At 39.2% G+C, this 22,500-nt stretch overlaps 1 protein-coding gene across 15 annotated transcripts in view; it reads left to right on the forward strand.

The window, feature by feature from the left end:
• The window catches only part of LOC135224522 (afadin-like), a 573,724-nt gene that overhangs the window by 319,533 nt on the left and 231,691 nt on the right, over nt 1–22,500 (forward strand). Inside the window, exon 2 of one of the 15 annotated variants that reach the window (XM_064263591.1) lies at nt 5,651–6,613. The exons of 13 other annotated variants lie outside the window; for them this stretch is intronic. In XM_064263591.1, the coding sequence (XP_064119661.1) occupies nt 6,574–6,613 (40 nt within the window). In that variant the 5' untranslated portion in view covers nt 5,651–6,573. Of the gene's footprint in view, nt 1–5,650; nt 6,614–18,429; nt 18,451–22,500 lie in introns of those variants that run through there. One more of the 15 variants, XM_064263593.1, reaches the window with a different exon arrangement.

The following is a 22,500-nucleotide window of genomic DNA, read 5'->3' on the forward strand; positions in this document are numbered from 1 at the left end:
AACACCGGCCAGTTCAAGACAGGTATGCGACGTGGAAAACTCTGTAGCCTCGATAGGTTTCATGTGATGTTGACTCTCAGTGTATATTGAAAAGTTTGTTAGGTCTTGCCAGTATGCATAAATAGGGCTTGAGTTTGTATCCTTTGTGCGGTGTGATCTCTAAGGGAAATGCCTACTGGTTAGTGTGTCCGCGTATACTACATTTTGATGCTCTTCGTCATGAGGTGAGGACAGTAGTTAACGTTTGTCTTTTGTCTGTTTCATTGAGGGTCGTTAGCTTGATTTTTTATGGCCTCAGCGAGAATTTCATTTCAATGTGAACGAGCGTTGTACATTTTGATCAGCGTTACCGTACTCAAGATGGGATGAGGAGGCAGGCAGAATGACATAATGAAGAAGAAAATTATGTTGCACGATACGAGAGAGAGAGAGAGAGAGGAGAGAGAGAGAGAGAGAGAGAGAGAGAGAAGATAAGATTGGCTTATTTTGCCTTCCAAAAAATCTGATGAACGATGTATTTTTTTTTTTTTAATTCTGATTGAATTTGTAATGTGATTTTGAGCGTGTGCAAATGTTTCACCTCTTGACAGATCTTCTTGGAATGTGCTCTTTGATGGTAAAAGGTAATGGGTTGATTTTTCGCTTTCATCATACTCCCTGCCAATCTCTGAATTGGTGAAGGCCTTGGAATACTTGGCAAAGGATTTGTGTGGCAGCAATCATGGAAATTGGTTCTCTCCACCCCCCCCCCCTCTCTCTCTCTCTCTCTCTCTCTCTCTGAAGTCGTCTTCCCCAAATGTTAATGAAAGTCGAGGCATCTTACTTATTTTTAGTCAACGTAAAAGATGACATTCAAGAATCTCACGATCACTGCAGCTTCGTACGCCTTCCCCGACGGAAAGTATCAGAAAAGCTTTTTGTCCCCTTCACTAACCCTGCACTTACGCAAATGCTTCATCATTCTGTTTTTCTTGAATGTCCGTGTTCTTCCTGCCCTCCTGTGTTGTAGAATATCTGAGATATTAAGCTTTTTGCTCTTTGCCTTTTCCAGCTAGCAACTCCCGTAGGGGGGCAGCGCCATCAGTGCAATTCAGGCGGTGCACTGTAGCCATTACTGAAGGGAATTTGTTGCGTCCCCTCGGTCCCTAGCTGCTGCTCCCACATTTTAGTCCTTCACTTGACGTTTGAGTCTTGCTATCCAACTCTCGGGCCTTCACTTCTCACTTGTTTGTTAGGTTTCATTGTGTTGTCTCTATCCACTCCAACGCTCTCTTTTCGCTTTCTGTGGCGATGAATGGCTCCAATCCGGTCCAACTCTGATGTCATCTTCGAAAGCATTCTCGTACAGATTTTTATTCAGTTCAGCTTCCTTTTGGCCTCATTTCTGAGCTTTGTTACATAGCATTCCATATTGTTCTATGACCTCCACCCCAAGCATCTGAATGCCATCTTAGTTCTTGTCTGCGGTTTGTTTCTGTCGCAGCTTTCATGTTTTCTTGCAAAGGATTTCACAGTGACACTCGCGCCGTTCTCTGGAATTTTGTCTTCCTTTGCCTATTGATTACGTAACTATATTCACACTTGACCCTCATTGCCCGTTCCAAATTTCATAAGTATGTAGTACTACATCCTATGCGATATCTTCATTAACCGTGATCGTAGTCTCTGCTTTTATTTCCTCTCACTTTTGTCATTACTCACGCCATCGTGAAGGTATTATAGCAGGTGATATATTAGTCTCAGTTTATTTTAACCCTTATTTTTTTTTTATTTCACTACACTGAAGAACTTCGCCATCACACGAATAGTAAATGACTCGCAACAACCTTCCACCTTTACCGTGGACAATGTGAATTTTTCTGCTTTTCTCTCCATGTCCTCTTGTATAATAAAACCTCGTATGCAGCACACCTTCAGTTTAAGGAAATCCTTAGCCATAAAGAATGTTCATGCGCCGTAAGTGTGCCATTTATGATGAGTGCTCGTTAAACAGTTGACAATCTATGCGCATTTTTGAGATCGTTATTTCTTGTGAGGCTGCACAGTTGTTTTCATGAAAAATAAGAGATCTCTTGAGAGGACACTGAACGGGTCTTCACTATTATTAGATGTATTATTTTGCAGGCCTCATATCAGTCTCTAATTCCATAAAGCTGCCTCATCATTTCTGGAACAGCGTTGCCGAAATGCCGAATTTTCCCCCGATTTGCCGAGAAAAAACTCTACATGCGGAGAATCAGACCTTCAATGCCGAGAAGAAATCGGCCTCCTTGTTCATGCCGAGAAAAACTCGGCATTCTTCGAGGGGATTGATTTATCGTCTCAAATAAATTTAAATACTTTTTTTTTTAATTAGTTAATGTCTTTTTATGTAAGCTTGGGTAGAAAATGATTATTACTACATTATTATTACATAATATATGTGTAAATGATTCTTTAAGAGATTCCACTTAATAAGCGTAGAAAACGTTCAACCCTCCAGTGACGGTAAGGAACCCTTTATAATTGTAAAACACGAAACCGAATAGTGTTAGCAGTTAAATACCCATGATATCATATCTTAGTATATTATGTATGATTAGGAATGTAATTCAAACTACAAGAAAAAAAATCAAACTGTAGATAAAACTAGCACGATTGAAATAGCTGTAACTTTTGTAATTATAATGTTATTGAATTTAATGAGTTACATGGTTGTAAAGTAATTGTAAGATATTTGATATTGTTTCCATTCATAGGATTGTAATTTGATGAAAAGACATGTGATTACATTATAACTGACATGAACCATGTAGTTACGAGTGGCGTAATTACTATATCCAGGAGCTAGGCTTCATTATTGGGGGGGGGGCTTCAAAGAAATGAGCATAAAACAGGATATAAATCAGGAATTAGTAAAATATATTCTCAAACATATTTATACCCTGATATATGAAGAAAAATAATAATTTTTTTTGTTTTATTTATATAGCCTATATGTTCTATAAAGTTGATTTATAAAACTGAGTAGGTTACTATCTACCTATATTTTGTGTGTAATTTCTATGTTTTATAAAGTTTATCTATAAAACTTAATATGTATATATCATTGTTGTTTTGGTTGTAATTGTGTATATACATAGCTAATATATACTTTGGGCCATTAAAATGAATTCCGTTTTCTATAAGATGCCGATTTTAGTATGCAGAGCTATCGGCAACGCTGTTCTGGAACACCAGACGCCTTATCGTCCCCTGACCTTCAACTACATTTTTCTCAGTAACTGTTCAGTGTTCTGAGAGGGCTACCATCCCCAGTTCTTGGGATCTGAATGTGTTTCTTTTCTTTTGTCAGTGTGAATTCACTCTCTCCTGTGATTTATGGGTTTGATACTGGAATGCTTGTGATTCTTTCTTGAGATCGTACTGAACTTTCTGCAACATTGTTCTCTGAGGACAATCATTTCGTCTGAGCTTCATGTATTCGTTTGTCGTCCTCGGAAATTATCCTTCCCTTTGAATTGGCCCTGCTAGCGCTTGCGGCATTCTTCTTCTTTTCTGCACTCTGGTTCTCGTTACATCGCTCTAGTTTATCTATTTTTCATTCCAAACATTCTCTCTCTCTCTCTCTCTCTCTCTCTCTCTCAGACTTGTTATTCTTAATTTTCAAGTTATGTCAGGGGTGCAATGGGCCCCAGCCTGAGGTCTATGGTTGCACCTCTATTATATTCCACTAGCCTCATATCTGAGGGCTCTTTTCAAGGTGTTTGCTATTTTTTGAGGGCAGCAATCTGCACCTCATTTATATCTAGGCAACTTAGTATTGCCTGAAGATATTTTCTCAGGTTTTTCTTTATAAGTCCCGTTGCCCCTAGAAATAATACCATAGGTATTATTTCTATTTCCTTCAGTTCCCATGTGCTTTTCAGGTCGTTCTTTAGGTCTTGGTATTTTGTTATTTTATGCCTTTCAGCTCTGTTCTGTTTTTCTCCCTTGTTCCAGATGACAATATCAATTCTTATGACACCTCCGTCTATATCTTCCTGTTGGAATTTCCTTGTCATAACAGATAGTAACGGCCCTATTGGAGGGCATTGATTGGATCTGGTTCATGCTCGCTCCCACACGTTTTCTTTCACTTCTCAGAGTATGTCTCACAGTATATGTATACTCGTACATGTGTAGTACAGATCTCGTGTATTACTCACTCACCGAGTGTGGCACCTTGGATAATGAATGACGTGTGGTGTATGACTCCTTCCCATCAGACGTGACCTTAAGGAAAATATACTAGATGCGAAATTGCGTTTTGCTGTTTAGTCAGTCACACCGAAAAGTGTTAAGGTAGATAAGTGGGTGGTGATTTATTTTCGAGATCTTGTGTTTATTCACCCATGCCTATAATTTCCCATTATTATTTTTCTCTTCCTTCATAACTTTCTGAAAGAATGCGAGATTCTCGTAGTCTAGAGGCCGCGTTGCCTCAGTAGCCATGTTTTTTAGTTTCGTTCTCCCAGTGAACGTCTACTTTTCACCTTGTTCGTCTTTTCCCAGTTTCTTAACAGAACTTTGTGAATGAATGATTTTGTCAAACTTATAATAGTTTGGGTGGCTCGGTTATCTGGCCGGTCGGGGGAGTGGGGGGGGGAGGAGGGAGGAGGAGGAGGAGGGAGGAGGAGGAGGAGGAGGAGGAGGAGGAGGAGGAGGAGGAGGAGAGGAAGCAGCGGCGGAGATTAATTTTGGGTGAATGCTGTCGATGGGGGTTGGCTATATATCTCCTCCTCCTCCTCCTCTTGGCGCTTTTCTCCTTCGTTTACCTTGTCCCCTCCTTCCTCCTTTCCCTTCTCTACTCTCCCTCCTCACCCGTCCGTTCATCTCCTGTCCTTTTCTTTCCTTTCCTCTTCCTGCCTCGCTCCCTCCTTTGTCTGACGCCGTTATTTTTGGCGCATTTTTAAACGATTGTTTAATACCTTCCGTCTTAGGTTTGGTGGCCTGTGGTTTCTGATATGATATTTGTACGCTCTCTCTCTCTCTCTCTCTCCTCTCTCTCTCTCTCTCACTTATTAATTTGCGCTCTCAAATTTTCTTTCAGCCCTCCCTATCTCGACTCATGTGTTAACTTTTAATTGAATTAAGGTTTTATCACAGACAATCTCCCTTTATAGTAATCATCCCAAGTGTTAATTAGGTTTTCCAGGAGAGAGAGATAGAGATGAGAGGAGAGAGAGAGAGAGAGAGAGAGAGAGAGAGAGAGAGAGAGAGAGAGAGAGAGAGAGAGTTATGAAAATGCATAACTTGAGCATGTTTTCAGTTTTTACTCATTATTGAATGCAAAAGGTTCGTACTGACACACACGCACACACACATATGCGTATATATATATATATATATATATATATATATATATATATATATATATATATATATATATAGAAACTTGATGTGTTTTTAAAGTTAGTGAGAATTATGCAGCGGCGAAAGAGCAGCGTTTCATGAAAGCAAACTATCAGTTTGTGGATGTGTCATGCCACTCGTGGAAGCGTGTCTTGGCCATTCCTGATTACATTGTTGCACAGAAACGCTTATTTGTTTAAGGTCACTAAAGCATTCTCAAATAGTACTGTGTGCACTTTCTTTTGTTTCATTGCTCTTAACTGATATTTCGTCCCAGGTTGTCCCTATAAAGTACGGAAAAATGAAAAAGAAAGAACCCTATAGTTACTTTATTGATTTTGTGAAATGACGTTGCTACGAACCTGAGGAGATGAAGAGAGATGGGAAAATACTCTGGTGTTCGATTCGATTGTCTTGTCCCAGTCCAGAAGCGGCCGCTGCCCTTCGCCCGCCCTCCTTCCTCGTTGGTGGAGTGAAAGAAGCCGCCTGGACAGTATGAGACACTTCATTGCTAGCTCGGAAAAGTGAACGAAAAATCGTTTTCAGAGACACTTCCCTCACATTGAACGTTGAAGTGAGGGGTTCCATATTTTTGTGGTCATGGAAGCACGATGCCCTGGAGGACGTGATGACCTATCAAAGCTCCGGAAGTAATGTTTGCGAATTTGATATGACGCCTGACCGTTGACAAGGATGGACACTTCGATCGGAAGAGGAAGAGGAGGAGTGGAGGGAGGAGAACTTCAGATACCCGACTTCGAATCGTATAAGTGAATGGAGTGTTCAGTAAATGCTATAAGTGTCAGACTTATTTATTTTTTACAATAAGGACAATATCGCATTGCTTCTAGCAGCACTAAATCGGTTCAAGAGTTGTGAAGTTAGATTTATGGGTACCGAATCTGTGAAATGTATCTGGGCCGGAGAGTAAAGGGCAGTGATAGGCCTACTTTCGTTCCTTGCGTAATGTCTCAAGATCTCCGGCATCGGTCCGATAACCATCCCCAGTTTAGACTCATTTCCAGTGGCGAGGCCTAAAAGTGATCGTCGAATTCTGCCGAGTGTCACAGTGTTACAGGTGTGGCATTGCACAGTCAGATGCACGAGCATTGGATATCGGAATGAACTATGATATCGAAACTCCCGTGTGAAGCGGAAAAGAATGTGGCTTGCTTCAGTCAGTGAAACAAGAGCCTCGTCATGATTGGTATGAGAGCTTTCGGCTTCACGTCCCATACACGTAAGTGTTCTGGCCTTTTAGCACTAAAGCATTTATTCTTCGTGTTCCCTCAATAAGAATAATTGTCCTCGGTTGTTTTGCAAGAATGGATACTGTGTACTATGTAGTGACGTCGAGATGTTTAAGTGACACTGGTGTTTGACTTACTTGTTCATTATCACAATTGTAGCTTGTTTCACGTGTAGTCATTCTACTCCTTATGGCTTTATTCACAGACTGCTTTTGTTTTCATGAACAAAGATTCATGAACAACAAAAGCGAGATTGATATTTGTTTAAAGCTCTTTGACCGAATTGAAGCCAAATTCTTATTGTGAAGTTGTATAGTAGTTATTTTTTCCCGTTTCTATGAGATTTTTATTTTATTGATCTATTATGCTGTTTACTTGCAGATCATTGTATTGTACGGATCCAGCTGTACAATTTCTTTTGCTCTCTCCTCGACATTTGAGCTCCGCAGCACAATTTGTGATAAGTTGAGTTACCTATTTTCTAAGGTTTCCTGCGCAGGAAAAAACCTGTCGAGAATTTATGAAAAGCTCATCCATTTATTCCTAAAGTTTCTCTTCGGAGTAACTTGCTTACTGACACACAAAAGATTTTAATGACACATTTGTTGCTCAGAGAAAAATGATGACTGTGGCATTCAGTGACATTTGCCCAAGTTGAGCCTTTATGGAATGGATGTGTCCTCATTAGCGGGCTTGAGAGCCTCAGGACAGAGAATGTCAGTGCCCCTCTGTCTTGCAGTGTCCTGCTTCTTTCTAGTGGCAGTATCAGAGAGAGGGTCGCCATTTGATCGATTGCTCCATCATCCTCGCGCTTCACCCCTTTTAGGATCCATTTTAGGCTGACATCTCTCTCTCTCTCTCTCTCTCTCTCTCTCTCTCTCTCTCGTCCCGATCTTGTATGCAAATATAGAATCTTAGCTGCTTTGGGGATTCCCGCTGTGTGTTTAATGAAGTTCAGGTTTCATTCGCTTTCCACCTCCAAAGTTCTGGCAATATTTCTCCGGTAATCTTTCGTTTTCCCGTTTCCTTTGTCGACCACTAAGCTGCTTATATTGTTCTGGCGCACGTACTCATACACACACACACACAGACACACACTCCCGCGCGTGGCCTCTCTCTCTCTCTCTCTCTCTCTCTCTCTCTCTCTCTCTCTCTATTCATTTTAAAGCAAATATACATAGTTACTAGAATCGTTAAAGATAATCGCCCTGAAATCTTGTTTTCGTTGTAGATACTATGATCACTATAGGATCCTCTGGATACACATAATACTTGTTAATTCTGGTACTGATATTCTTCAACATGCCTCTCTCGGTAAGAAGTCAAGGGAGAATGGTTCTCTGAAATGGTAAACGCTGACTCTAGATCTGGTTTGTGTATATACACAAGTCCATGTGTCGTTATATATATTTATATATATATATTATTAATATAATTATAATATTTATATATAATATATATATATATATATATATATATATATATAATATATATATATAGAATCTACTGATCACTTTTATCAGATATATATGAAATTGTAATAGCCACAATGCCCTCTCAACTTCTCAAAATCTTTGCTCCTTTTTTTTTTTCATTTTTTGGATGTGCTTGTCACAACAAAGCCTTGAGCTCCAACTACAAAGAAATTTGAAGAAATCATGATGTAGCGGGAAACGAACCCGCGATAACATAATCACGACGAGGCCACCTCGGCTACCTGACCAGCTAGGCAGGACATCATGACTGCATATATGAAATTCCTTGTAAAAAGTGTGGTAAAATGTATTACAGACAAATTAGAAAATTACTTCCACAACGAATCAAACGACACCAATATCCTGTGAGAACTGGCCAAGTATTGAATGCATTATTCGTACATATGAGAGATTTAGATCATCCTATTAATTGGAATCATGCAAGGTCTTTAATCCCGTATAGCGACACAGTTAAAAGGAATATCATAGAATCTTTTCATCAAGTCAAAAACTGGAAGTTTTCTAAATTTAAGTTTTGGTTCGTTTAAAATCGATCCCTTCATTATTAAAAAAGTTGTAGCTAAATATAAGCAACAAAATTAGTATGTCCAGGTTTATACTTGTTTTTGGACTTCGTATGGCTAAGCTTCCATTTCTCTTATGGTCAAATCAATGGTTCTAGTTTGTGGCCGTGTGATCTCGGATCATCCTGGATTACCTCTTTGATTTTTGCCATTTTGACAAGTAACCATCTGGAATTCTTGATTTTTGTGTTTGCCTTGCAACCTTCTTTCCAACTGTATTTGATTCTGCCTCGATATGCCTCAATAAAGGCGAAAGCACTCGGTATACATTAATATTCCCTTTGACAAAACTACACAAATTGACAACCCTTACCTGTCACCAGGCTAATAAGCTCACATAAATACAAAAATATACTATTTATTTCCCAAAATAGATAATCATAAAAAAGAACAAAATGATTAATAAGTCATAGTGATAAAAACCTAAGTCTGCCCCACAAAGAAAACTATAAGTTATCATTCCACTCTCCTGGCTTAGTCTAAGTAATCACTCCTAGACTCAAAATATCAATTGCTACATTGTAATAGTCAAGTTTAGAGAATCCCGTTTCTAGTATCATGGTATAGAGCCCATCTGTAATAAAGATATATTCATTACATTTCTTATAACACAATATTAAATAAAGGGATACACTTCACACTTCTCTCTTTTCAAAGGCAACTGTTTCTAAGTCATTTAGAATATGTGCCATACCTTGAGGTGGGTTTTTCTCCCGACACTTGGCGTCCCCTCGACCGTCTTTCTTCTTATCACAAAGGAAGGTGTCTTTCCCTCAAGGGCCTTGAACGGTCGGACCTATGATATACGCACAAACGAATGATGCACACGCATCAGATTCCTTCATTCAAGAAGGCTGTCTCTACGGCGCTCTCTGTCTCCAAGCAAGAGCAGCTGATATAACATGTAATTCACCAACACATCAATTCATACCTGTAAGATATATATATATATATATATATGAATAATTATCACATCGAACCGTGATCCATTTATATATCATTCAAGCTACAAATGTCCTTTAATATCTAAATTCACTTTACCTCCCACAATGATATATTTTCATATATGTACCGAAGGGGAATTTTTTAATTGATAATAATTTCGTCCCCCATGGGATCGAACCACCGTCCAAGTGGACGGGGACGAAATCAGGACAGTCAGTGACGCTATCCAATCAGCCAACAGAGACGCGTCTCTGTTGGCTGATTGGATAGCGTCACTGACTGTCCTGATTTCGTCCCCGTCCACTTGGACGGTGGTTCGATCCCATGGGGGGACGAAATTATTATCAATTAAAAAATTCCCCTTCGGTACATATATGAAAACCTATATCATTTGGGAAGGTAAAGTGAATTTAGATTATTAAAGGACATTTTGTAGCTTGAATTGATATATATATATATATAATATATATATATATATATATATATATATATATATTATATATATATGGTAAAGATATATATCTATTCTATATATAAATATATATATATAATGTAAAGATATATATATATATATATAATATAGTATATATATAATAATAGTATATATTGTATATATATTTATATATATAAAGATATATAATATATATATATATATATATATTTTATATATATATATATATATATTATATATATATATGTATATATCTATATATATCTATATATATAAATATATCTTATATATATATAGATATATATATATAAATAGATATAGTATATATATATATATAATATATATATTATATATATATATATATATATATATATATATATATATATATATATATGTGTGTGTGTGTGTGTGTGTGTGTATGTGTGTGTGTGTAGGCAACTGCCACAAAGGAAGTGAAATAATGGAGTACCATTGCAAGGCCTTTCGACTGTCTTCCTTTACTAAGTAGACTGATATAAATATGAAAGTAAGTTTACAAAGAAGCTCGTATAAGTGACAGATAAGGATTATAAAAAGAAATTATAGACCTGGAATCCAACACATCTGAAAAGTTATTTAGACCTACCCAAAACAGGGGTACACTATAAGAGGTATACAAAAAATTAAGTCAAGCTGCTTAGAAGCAGGGACAAGACAATTAAAAGATTATACAGGGCAGGGACTGACACACACACACACACACACAATATGTTATAAAAGTACATTTCAATAAATCTCATTTCGGTAAACAATAAAAATTTTCACACAAAATATATTAAACATACAGATACAAAGAAAATATCTATTAAGGTAACTAATTTGTAATTAAGTCAGTATTTTATCTTTAAGGTCATTCTTAAACATCATACTTATACAACCCAGAACTAAGGTTAAAATTACAATTGGAAGTTAGTTGTATGATAGCAGATTCTTAAGATTTCATGAAAAGACATCTTTGATCTTGCGATGACTGAACTGCCGGTCCAGTTTATCCTACTGGAGTTTCCACTTAAATGAGTGAATATTGCATTAGATGTTTTCCCAGTTGTGACAGAATACTTATGATGTTTGATTCCTACTTCTAAATCCTTGTTAGATTGGCCGATATAAAAAGAGGGACAATCCAAACGGAATTTTATATATTGTGTTGTTGCTTTCCTTAGGGCCTTTTTGTATTAGCATTCCTTTTAATGAGTCGTTATTGAAAAAACGAGATTGACCTCAAAAGATTTAAACAAAGATTTTATGGATTCAAAACTGCTAAAATAAGGCAAGCTAAGAATGTTCTTAGAAGTTTCTTTCTCCACATTACTTTCACTATAAAACTTTTTGTGGGCGTTATTATAGCAAATATCGAATATATATGAAGGGTAACGTAAATCGGTCCCTATTTTTCTGATGTATTTGATTTCTTGATCCAAATATTTAGGGCTAACAATTGAGCAATGCTTGTAAAAACAGAAGAAAGTTGATATTTTGGTATTTAGATAGTAGTCTGAATAAAAGTGGACGTAAGTTACTGGTTGGTTTATTTAGCGCGATATGGGCTGTAATTTGAAATAGAGAGAAAAGTATAAGGAAATCCACCCCCCCCCCCAAATGGAAAGTTAAATCCTTTCAGAACACAATCCAACCAGTGGCCAGAAATTAACATTTGAAACCAACAGGAAAGCACTGGACTCCACCAAATGCAGTGAAGCGAACTTTTTCACTTGTTATATGCAGTCGTGAAAATGATCTTTTATTGCCATATTTCGTGTAGTGAGATTTTCCCAGCAAGTGGCACAAAATCGAGCTCTGATGATGTGTGTGGCAGGGAGATGATGACGAAAGTGTCTGCTGGTTGTTTATGCTAAACAAAAGCAACTTGTATCAGAGCTCGGATCTCTTCTAGATAGTGACCCCCACGGGTTTTAACCCAGTATGTATCCATCTTTGCGGCGTGTTTAGTACAAGGCCGTTTGGGGATGACTGGAAAAACATAAAGAAAAGACTGTAAACCTTATAGAGATAACGACCCCCTAAACCCTGTGGGGTCACTGTCTAGGATGACTCGAAAGCTCTTTATCTTTCCTGCAAGTATTGTGCATGGAAGAGGAAATGGGGTTAATATGGCGAAGTCGTCAAGTTTCCGTTGGTCCTTATTGCAGCGTTCGTAGTTATACGAAGCATTTCTGTTGGGGGGCGTTGCTCCTGCTTAGGCCTAAGGCTTTCTTGATATCGATCTTTTCCTCTGAGGGAGCCGTTATGTGATTGCTTGATCTGAGATTGATGTGGGGTGAATTCATCACAATTCCAAAGAGTACACCACTGTTTGTGTAAAATGACTTTCCTTTCTTGAATAAGAAAAAGCTCTCTGCTTGATGTGCATCTCTTGAATATTATGCTTGAATCCCAAACCCTTCCTTTAGGAATTCCATCAACCTTAAGCGAATATTCGCGTCTGGTTTTGTTTGAGAACTTGTTAAATTTTGAACTAGTCATTCCAACCTCTACCTTTCTTGGATTATAATAGCAGATATGTATGAATCGGCATTTATCTCTCTCTCTCTCTCTCTCTCTCTCTCTCTCTCTCTCCTCTCTCTCTCTCTCTCTCTCTGTCTCCTTAAATTTTATGAATTATCTTAAAAAAATATTTGTCCTCTTTGTGGAGGGAGTTTACATGAATATTTTTCTTGATTACATATAGTTTTCATAGTTCTAAAATTTAAATTACAAATAAGAGAAAAAGTGAGGTTGAAGTTTAAGGTTGTTACAGCCACGCAATTTTTTACTTGAACGCACCGACAAACATACCAACATGGCATGCTTTTAGGGAGATTCCTGTCCAGAGTTCGCAGAGAGATGATTACTCTGAGCTCGTTCTCTGAAATCCGGTTGACCTGTGTTGACCCAAACAGTGAATCCTATAGGGGGGTAGTGCCGTCAGTGCGCCTCATGCGGTGCACTGAAGGCATTACTTATGGTTCTCTGCAGCGTACCTATGTCCCATAGCTCCAACCACTTTCGTTCATTTTACTGTATCTCCTTTCACATTCTCTTTCTTCCATATTACTTGCCAGCCTCTCCTAACAATTGATTCATAGTGCATCTTACGATGTCACACCTTTCACATCTTTTTCTGCTAATTTCTGTTTCAGCGCTGAACGTCCTAATAGGTCCCAGCGCTTGGCCTTTGGCCTAGATTCGATATTCATTTCCAAGCAGCTAGGAGAGAGAGAGAGAGAGAGAGAGAGAGAGAGAGAGAGAGAGAGAGAGAGAGAGAGAGAGAATAACTAGTCGTGAGTGTGTAGCAGTCCTTTGACATTTAATATAGTTAAAATTTGAGGGCATTTACTAGAAGTCGTTCAGATTATATTGTGTGGGTTGGTTCAAGTGCGCTTTGTAAGTTACACGAGAGCACTTGGTGGCTGGTTTTTCATGTTGTCCTCCTTGTAGCGAGCTTGCAAAAGGTAGGTATCCAGGCTGTCAGAAAACCACGGTGATATGAGAGGGGTACGATGCACGCCCTCACCCTAGGCCTAGGGACTTGACGTACCCTCCCAAAGCTGGGATCAAGGGAGTTCTTAGAGGAATTATAATTCCTCCAAGGCAAGAGGTAGCTTAAATAGCGACTTGAGGGAGGGGCCAGTAGTGGGAGAGGCTGGACGACACTGTCAGTGAAGCTTGAGTTGATGCAACCTGCACACTATTGCTATTAATCAAACACACACAAGGGTAGCTACACATCACGTTTTATACACAAATACTACTAAAGTGAATGCAGGCTCCTCTAAGACTGTATGTGTGTGACTTAACCTAGCTTTCTTTTTTCAATGTTTAAAGCTATATAAAATTAAAAAATGAGCTTTGGGTGATCGTTATGCTTACGACGCATTATTTAAGAATATGTCATTGCAGTAGATCAGTTTGTTAGTCGGCAGGGAGTGATTATTCTCCATTGGAAGGAGAAAGGTCTGGCTAAATACTGATCCATTGTGAACTGGAGTCATTTGGTTCACTCGTGAAGTATTGAGTATAAGCGAAACATTATTTTCTGAGCTACAAGCACTCAAGGGATTAACCCGAATTGCTGATCCCCACAATTGTAGCTGTTTTCGTGAAAAGTGATCCTGTAGATGGCAAAATATGCTGTATGTTTTTAATAGTTTTCACGAGAACGCTTGAGCATCATCATATGCGTACTATTCAATCAAACGGAGAGAATGGCCTCATGAAACTGTTCACCAAATACAGTTTTGTAGATGTTCCCAAAGTCGTAGATAGACTTGGAGTGCGACTGGATGATCTGTTTCTGCTTAGCTCTCTCCTCTTTTGACTTTTTCTTTGAGAAAAAATGTAGCCAAAATTCTTTATATTTATGTAGAGCTGATCATTATAGACACTTGAAGTGTCTGTCGAATTTTTTGCACAAATTGCTTTCTTGCTGCTTTCTCTGACTCCTTCCTTGCCATTGCCTCCATCAAATGCTGTCATCTCTTGTCTCTTGATGGCACATTCCAAGATCCCTGTCGCTCACCTCTTGGGCCACTTTGCTGATTTGCGTGTAGTGTGTATCAGGGGCATCGCTTATTGATCTGTGTCGTTCATTTTGATCTATCTTTCACTCCGGCTGCTCCGGAGGCTTCTCGTGTTCTGCAGTGAACAGTTCCTCTTTGCATTTTGTTGAACGTTTGATATCAGGGAAGAAATGCGCGTCCATAGAACATTATTTTGGTCTATTTTCTTCTGCATTTTTCTCTTTATCCTTGTTCGTTCACTGTTCGCCTTTATTGGAGTATCAGTTTGTTTCATTCCTCAGCTCGTCAACTGTGAAGTTAGTGACACGGTTTGAAAGAAAAGTTGATATCTTTTCCTCGTGCCTCCTTCAGCTGTTCCTTGTGTCAAGTGAATAGTGTAGTGGACTCGGCTGTATGAAGAGATTATTTTCAAAGGGATTTCAACTTTCCTTCTCCTTTAAGGTCTTAGCAGGGAGATTTTTTTCCGTTTTTCTCTCCGTCTGCCGTACCAAAGTTTTCTTTCTCAAGGACGTATTACCCCTTTAAAGCGCCCCCCCTCCCCCCCATTCATATAGGTATTTTCATGTTCGGTAGTTTGAGGTAGGAGTTGGCTCTCCTGTTTTTCTATGGCTTATGTACTTAATTCTTCTTTTATGTAACAAGCTGTTGAAGCATCTTTTATTATTATTGGATTAAATAAATGCTTGTTTGTTAATCCATCCTGAATCATTAATATGCAATTAAGTAAACCGTTTGTGTGGTCGCTGATATTTTAGTGTAAGTCCACTGTCCGAAAAGTGTCATCTGGATAGATGGAAACTATGGATGGCAGAAGCTCAATATGACAAGTTGTAAGCTTTCTTCGGTTTTTTTGAGAACACTGAAGCACATCCTGAACTTTGCAGTGCCCGTGTTAAGATATTAGAATATTGGTACTTGCTTTATTAAGCGTTAGGGAACTCCTTATACCATGTGTATTTAGGCAGCTCAGTCCATTTCAGGACGTGTGTGTATATATGTGTATATATATATGATATATATATATATATTATATATATATTATATATATATATATATATAATATATATAGGCTCTTTCGTGCACATGCAATGAGGGATATGAGAGCGTGTGTATTGAGACGTTCTGAATCCACATGCTGCAATCAACTGAGGTGGGAGGGAATCGTGCAAAGTGCAGCGCTGGTATTGAGGTCCATTGCTATTGTTCTGGCTATGGCCAGTGACCTTGCACGAGTCTCATGCGAGGTCATCATGAGTTTGGTCTGGAATCATTTGTATTGATTTCAGTCCTGTGGTCTTCTCACATTCGGCCTGTGTCGTTTACCCCTCCTCTTCGTCGTCTGCTCTGCGCCAGTGGAAATATTTCAGATCGATACTAAGTTACTGCTCCCTTTGACCCTCCTGCTTGATTCAGCGGAAGCAGAGAAGTTTTCGTGCTCATCACTGGCTCTTTGAACCTTCGGCTCCTCTTGATTCAGCGGAAGCAGAGAAGTTTTCGTGCTCATCACTGGCTCTTTGAACCTTCGGCTAATACATCTCCAAAGCTTTGGGGCTCAACTGGAATGTCTGCTGCTGCTGGTCGACGCTCTTATCGATTTCGCCCTATTTTTCACTTTCTTAATTCACTGAGAATGTTTTACTTGCTCGGGAGTGTAATCACTTGATATTTACATTAGCGTAATTTCATGTGCACTCACAAATTTACGTATGATACACTCGCGCGCGCGCACACATATATAGTAAATATATATATATATATATATATATATATATATATATATATATATATATATATATATATATATATATATATATATATATATAATTATATATATATATAATAATATATATGTGTGTGTGTTTGTGTGTGTATGTATGTATGTATCTATACAATGTCATCTGATTTATATATTTTTTCTTATATATTATATCCTTGTATTTTTTTTCTACCAGTTAAGTATCTAGATGTTGGACAACCTCTTTTCCCCTCATACCTGTTTTTTTTTTTTTTTTTTTTTTCTCGTGTCTGCTTTGTGGAACCGGGCAGCTTGTCGGGTAAATGGCCAAGCGACTTGACCCAGAAGAATGGATGGTTCCCATGGTAGTAACGAATTTTAATAGTAATGATGATTGCCACCATAGTAATGATTACTATTAGTAATAATAATGCGCGCGAGAACATAACTTGTGTTGATGTTTATGGAACTGGTTCGGTATTGGACTGAAACTTGGGGCTTTGGAATTCTTCTTGTGAGAGAGAGAATTGTGTCATACTTTTCGTTATACGTCGTGCATAGCATGAATCTTTATGGATCAGGCCAAGTGAAAGGTTTACAGCCCATTTTAATTGACTTTCTGCCATATATTTGTGTGTGTATATATATATATATATATATATATATATATATATATATATATATATATATATATATATATATATATATATATATATATATATATATATATATATATAATATTTTTCTTTTAGGCTTTTGAGTGTTGGTCGAGCACTGCTCCTTGTAGTGCCTTGTATCACACAGTGTGAAGCCAGGAGAGAGTAGAGGGTGTGCTTTTGTTTAGCTCTGTTAACGGCTTCAAGTTTACAATGCCATGATTTGAGGAACATTAGTTTCATAATGAAGATAATCCGGGTGCAGCGGATAATCTGTTCTCCAGCGCGTTCGGAATCAGGGAATATTTCAGTTTCTGTCTTTCTTTTTTCCAAGTCAGGGAATGTCTGAGGTGGGAGAGATCCCGCCAGAGCCTCTCAAAATGTTTCACTGCGGGTAGATGTTTCGAAGGAGATTCTTCAGAATCTCAGAAGCGGGAGTCATCGCACTACTCACGAACTTCGATAGAAAATGGGCTCTATTGACGATGTCTGCCTCCCCCCCCCCCCCCCCCTCCCTCCCTTTCTCGAAGGGTTAACTCAGGCACAAAATAAGATGTGCTATTGTCTTCATTCAGTTGGCGAGATTGCAGTTGTTATGCGAAGGTGAATTGTAATTGTTCTTGTGAAGTTAGAGAGAAATTGCTTCTTTGGGGAAGAGAGACACATCTGACGTTGATAGAAAAAAAAAAGTGTTCATCAAATGAGGGAAGACGCAGGAGCTGCGATGTTGGAGACTTATTTTCTATAGCGCAGGTGATCTTCTGGCAGGTGAGTCGGGGTCGGGGGGAAAGGGGTACAGGATTGGTGTTCAGAGAGAGAGAGAGAGAGAGAGAGAGAGAGAGAGAGAGAGAGGATCGTGGATCGTGGTGGCAAGCGGCGGCCAGTTGCTATCAGGACCTTCCTTCCGAGTCGCCGCCACCTGCAATCAGACCATCACCAGTTTTGCTAGAGACACTTTTTCCTTTCCTTCTCTCCCGTGGCCACAGAGGACCATCTGCGCGCGTTACTCGTCAGACCGAGTGCCACTTGGAACTTGACCTGTCGTTTCGTATTCTTCGGTGGAACTTGGGAGTAGTGTCTGAGTCCCCCTCCCTCCCTCCCACCCTCCCCTTTCCTACTCTGTTGCGAACTCTTCAGGATGAGGACTTTCTAATCACCTGCAGTGTGTGGGAAACACGATGTTGATTAGGAAAAGAAACCCGGACGACGACCACCAACAACTGAGTGTTGACGTGTGCACCTCTCTTCCCTCCCCCGCTCTCTCTCTCTCTCTCACTCTCTCTCTCTCCTTGGGTGTCGTCAGTGACGATCCTATGGCCCTGGGACACTGCGAGGGGCTTCATAGCCTCCGAGGGCGTCGCTCCGCTGCAGTTGTGACCTCGCTTGAGAGTTAGCAGATTTTGGTGCCATCAAAGAAGTCCGGTATGAATTGGGCCTTGTTTTGTTTGAACTGACCAGTCATGTGTAATGTTTGTAGCTCTGTAGTATGTATTTTATGCGCTCTCATGAACAAAGGCTGTACTCTTAGTTATTTGCTTGTTTATCTGTATAATGACATTTTTTAATTACCTTTATTGTTAGTTCTTACTGCCAGTTATTCTGTCAAACATGAGTGCAACATTCTAACCGTAATTTCTTTAGTGTTGAAGTGCGAGTTGTACTTTGATGTGTCTGTATTTTCTTATTGTTATGAAAGACAACATAGTATTCATGGCCTCCTTTTCTTATCCCTATTGAGTGTTCATCAAACCACTAGTCAAGCAGCCTTAACTCTCTCTCTCTCTCTCTCTCTCAGAAACCCACACGCATAGTCCAAGCAATATACTCCTCGACGTAAGTTGCACTGCTTAGTATTTCATCATGTGCCTGTATTGAATGAAATGACGTCATGGGTCGCCTCATGACGTCATCACTAACGTGATCATCTGGGCTCGTCTCGACGCCATAAGTGATTCCATTATTTGTTTTTCCTGCCATGATTTAGATCTGAATGCATTCGGCAGTTGAATCATACTGGTTCCTATTCCTTACGAATTCATGCTTTGCAACCCAGTCGGAGATACATACAGCCTGCTCTTCCCATTTCCAGCAGGTGAACTGCATGGATGGAGTGCGCATGTGCGAACGTCCACCTGTCGCTTCGCGTGGAACTTGGAAGTCAGGCCTCATGAATACGATTCCTGATCTATTTTTCCATCCGGAGACATTGGAAATGTCAGTGTTTGATTGTGGTCCGAATGAAACGCGAGGAACGAGTTACTTGTCATATTATGATGTTATTTGAATAGTTCGGATGTTTTCCGGGAAGATTTCCATCGTTATGGGAGAGAGGGAGGATGGTTTTGCTGCTGAATAGTTGATGTTTGTGAACGGTGGACGTTAAAGTATCTGGTCAGGTCTTTTGTAGTTTACACTTCTGCAGTTTTCAAGTCGTGTTATCTATTCAGTTCCGTTGGCAATCGTATATCCACATCGACAAGGCCGTCCGTGACTGTCTTTGCATATGTCACACCACAAAATACGTCAGCGAAATTTAGTTAGCGGCCTCATTGAAGAAGAATTGATTGGCTTTGCACATGGTCTGATTTCAGATCTCTCTCTCTCTCTCTCTCTCTCTCTCTCTCTCTCTCTCTCTCTCTCTCTAAATATTAATAAATGAATAAATAAGTGAATAGATAAAATAAAATACAAAGTGGTTCCAATAAAAGTTGTTTGTTTTGTGGAGCGATGAACTTGGGGCCGAAGAGCACTTGAGTGGATTTGGGACGAAACCGCAGGCAGCTGCAGGGTTGTCAAAAGGCAGGCAGTTGTGTCCCATGAAAACCTCAAAATCTCTGAACATGTAAATTCTGCTGCCGATCCAGACGGCAATGGAAATCCCTTTCCGCTGGTGGCGGTGTGGCCTCACCCCCTCCCCCCCTCATTGTTTTGTCAACTCTCGTGTTATTAATTTAAGCAAATAAAAGTTGTGATGATAACTATCCTAAAGAGGAGGATTTTTGTAGTAGTAGCAGTAGTAGTAGTAGAGGTATTGTTTGATAGTAATGATGAGTTTCAGTAGTTGAGCTTTTCTCAGAAAATAATTCAAAAAGTGACGAGAGTTTCTGTGTGTAACTGGATTTATAGACCCCATCTCCTGTTGGAAACGCTTCCGATAAAAGAACGATAGGAGCAGGTCCTTGGCATTTTCCAGATAGTCCTCTGAAATGTCACTCGATAAATCGATTCCTATTGTGGTGCTCACACCCTTTCGTAGCCTTTTTGGAAGAGACCTCATTTGTTTGAGTACAGGGAAGAAGGCAGCTCTGGAATATTCCCTTTGTGACGAGGACCTTTGCAGTTAAGGGTATGGTTTCTGTCCAACTGGCTTCCCTCCTCCTCCTCCCACTCAGTCATCATCAATTCTCTCCGAGGATTGAATTGAGGATAAAGAGGAAGAGCTGAACTGCCTCGTCTCGGTTATGAGGAAAGGAATTGTTTGAGTAGGAGAAATGGGCTTTTCTAATATTGAGAGCTTCTGCTGCCGAGCGCGCTTTTCCTTTACAAAGGGAGCAGCGAGTAATTCTCTGGGAAGGTGTATTAGAGTTCATTTTGAGTTTGCCGAGACTGCAGCGGATTCACACGGATCGAAAGTCATTTTTATGCATGAATTTCCCCGTTGTCATCTTGTGTGAAAGATGCTCGTCCAGGCATATGCAACGACCAACAGGTATGGGAAGGTTTTTGCTGCTCCACTTTTTGTTGGCAGAAGAGTATTTACATCAACTCACCAGTACACCTTCAGTTCCGTATTTGGATATAGCTTCTTGGCAATTGTCGTTAACATGGTCATACTGCCCCCGTAGTCGGAGGGGGGTGGGTTAGGGGGGGAGGGTTTAGTGCCGTCAGTGCACTTCACGTAGTGCTCTGTAGGCGTTACTAAAACGGCCTCTGAAAAAGGATGAACACCAGAAGCTTTCATGATCTTCATTTACACAGGAGTCTATCGTAGACACTGAAACTCATTTTCAGGCTATGTGTACGTGGATGGTTAATGGATGCTAAAATTATACTGTTATTGGTTTTTGGATTTGCAGTTGCAAGGGACGTGTTTTACTAAAATACTATTTGGGCGTTTTGTCACAGGCGTTGGATGTTTCTCTTAGCATCCACACAATACATACATAACACACACACACACACACACACACATATATATATATATACGTTTACTATGGTAATCTTCTTAGGCAGCGAAGATATAGTAATTCAATTGTATTCCACATAGGAAAATGAAAAAAGGTATATCTCAGAAAATGCCCAACAGTTTCGTCCTCCAATGGACCTCTTCTTGGAGCGTTTATTAAGGAATACAATTGAATATATATATATAATATAATATATATATATATATATTATATTGAATATATATATATATATATATATATAAATATATATATATATAAGTCAAATCACATTTCCGTGATTCATATACATATATCGAGCTACAATGTCCTTTAATATCTAATTCGCTCTACCTCAGAATTAAATTGATTTTCGGTATATGCTTAAACCGAAGGGGAATTTTTTTTCTCGATAAAAATTCCCCTTCGGTTAAGCATATATGAAAATATATTAAATTCGAGGTAGAGCGAATTATATATTAAAGGACAATTGTAGCTCGATATATATATATAATATATATATATATATATATATATATATATATATATATCGAATATATATCTATGTATACTATATATACATTGCATTTATATGTGTAAGTATATATGACCCCTCTTTGCGGCTTAAAAAGTAGCATTCGATAATGTGTATTGTTTGTTGGTGTAGCATAAGGCTTCGCAGCTCATGATTGAGAAACGTGATGAAGGGACTGGACTGACTGACTGTTCATGCATATTATAGAGGGGATCAGGGAGTAGCCTGCCGTTTCCGCACATGTATTTAGATATTCCTGGGGTGATCGTTTACATGACAGTAGCCATCATTTCAACAAGTTGCGTTTACCGGACTGCTCCTCATCTCTCTCTCTCTCGTCGTTCTCTCAATCCTTCTCGTTCTCTGGCGTACACGGGACTAAGATTAATCAGTTCGGGTTTGTCATTATTGTTGTTATTTTTATAATTGGGGCCAGGCAAATTGGAGTTGATTTTGCTGTTCAAAATATTTCGGTGAATTTGTGCCTCCTGTTTTTGTTTGTAGTGCCTATCGTATTTCTATGCCAGTGTGCTATTTTATACATTTTTGTTTCTATTTCTTCCAGCACTCTACATTGGATAAGAGAACCCTAAGTCATTTGATGGCGTTTATTTTGCAAGCACTCGCAGACACTTACTTACCTACGTGGTATCATAGTGTACTTTAGTTTTTGAGCGGATGCATGGGAATCTCTGAATCCTAACAACGATGACGCGAAGTCTCGAGTGAGGTCGGGTGTGAGCGATGAGGGATGATTGCGCGCACCGGGATTCG

The sequence above is a fragment of the Macrobrachium nipponense genome, chromosome 12 (assembly GCF_015104395.2).
Source record: "Macrobrachium nipponense isolate FS-2020 chromosome 12, ASM1510439v2, whole genome shotgun sequence".
Lineage (NCBI taxonomy): Eukaryota > Metazoa > Arthropoda > Malacostraca > Decapoda > Palaemonidae > Macrobrachium > Macrobrachium nipponense.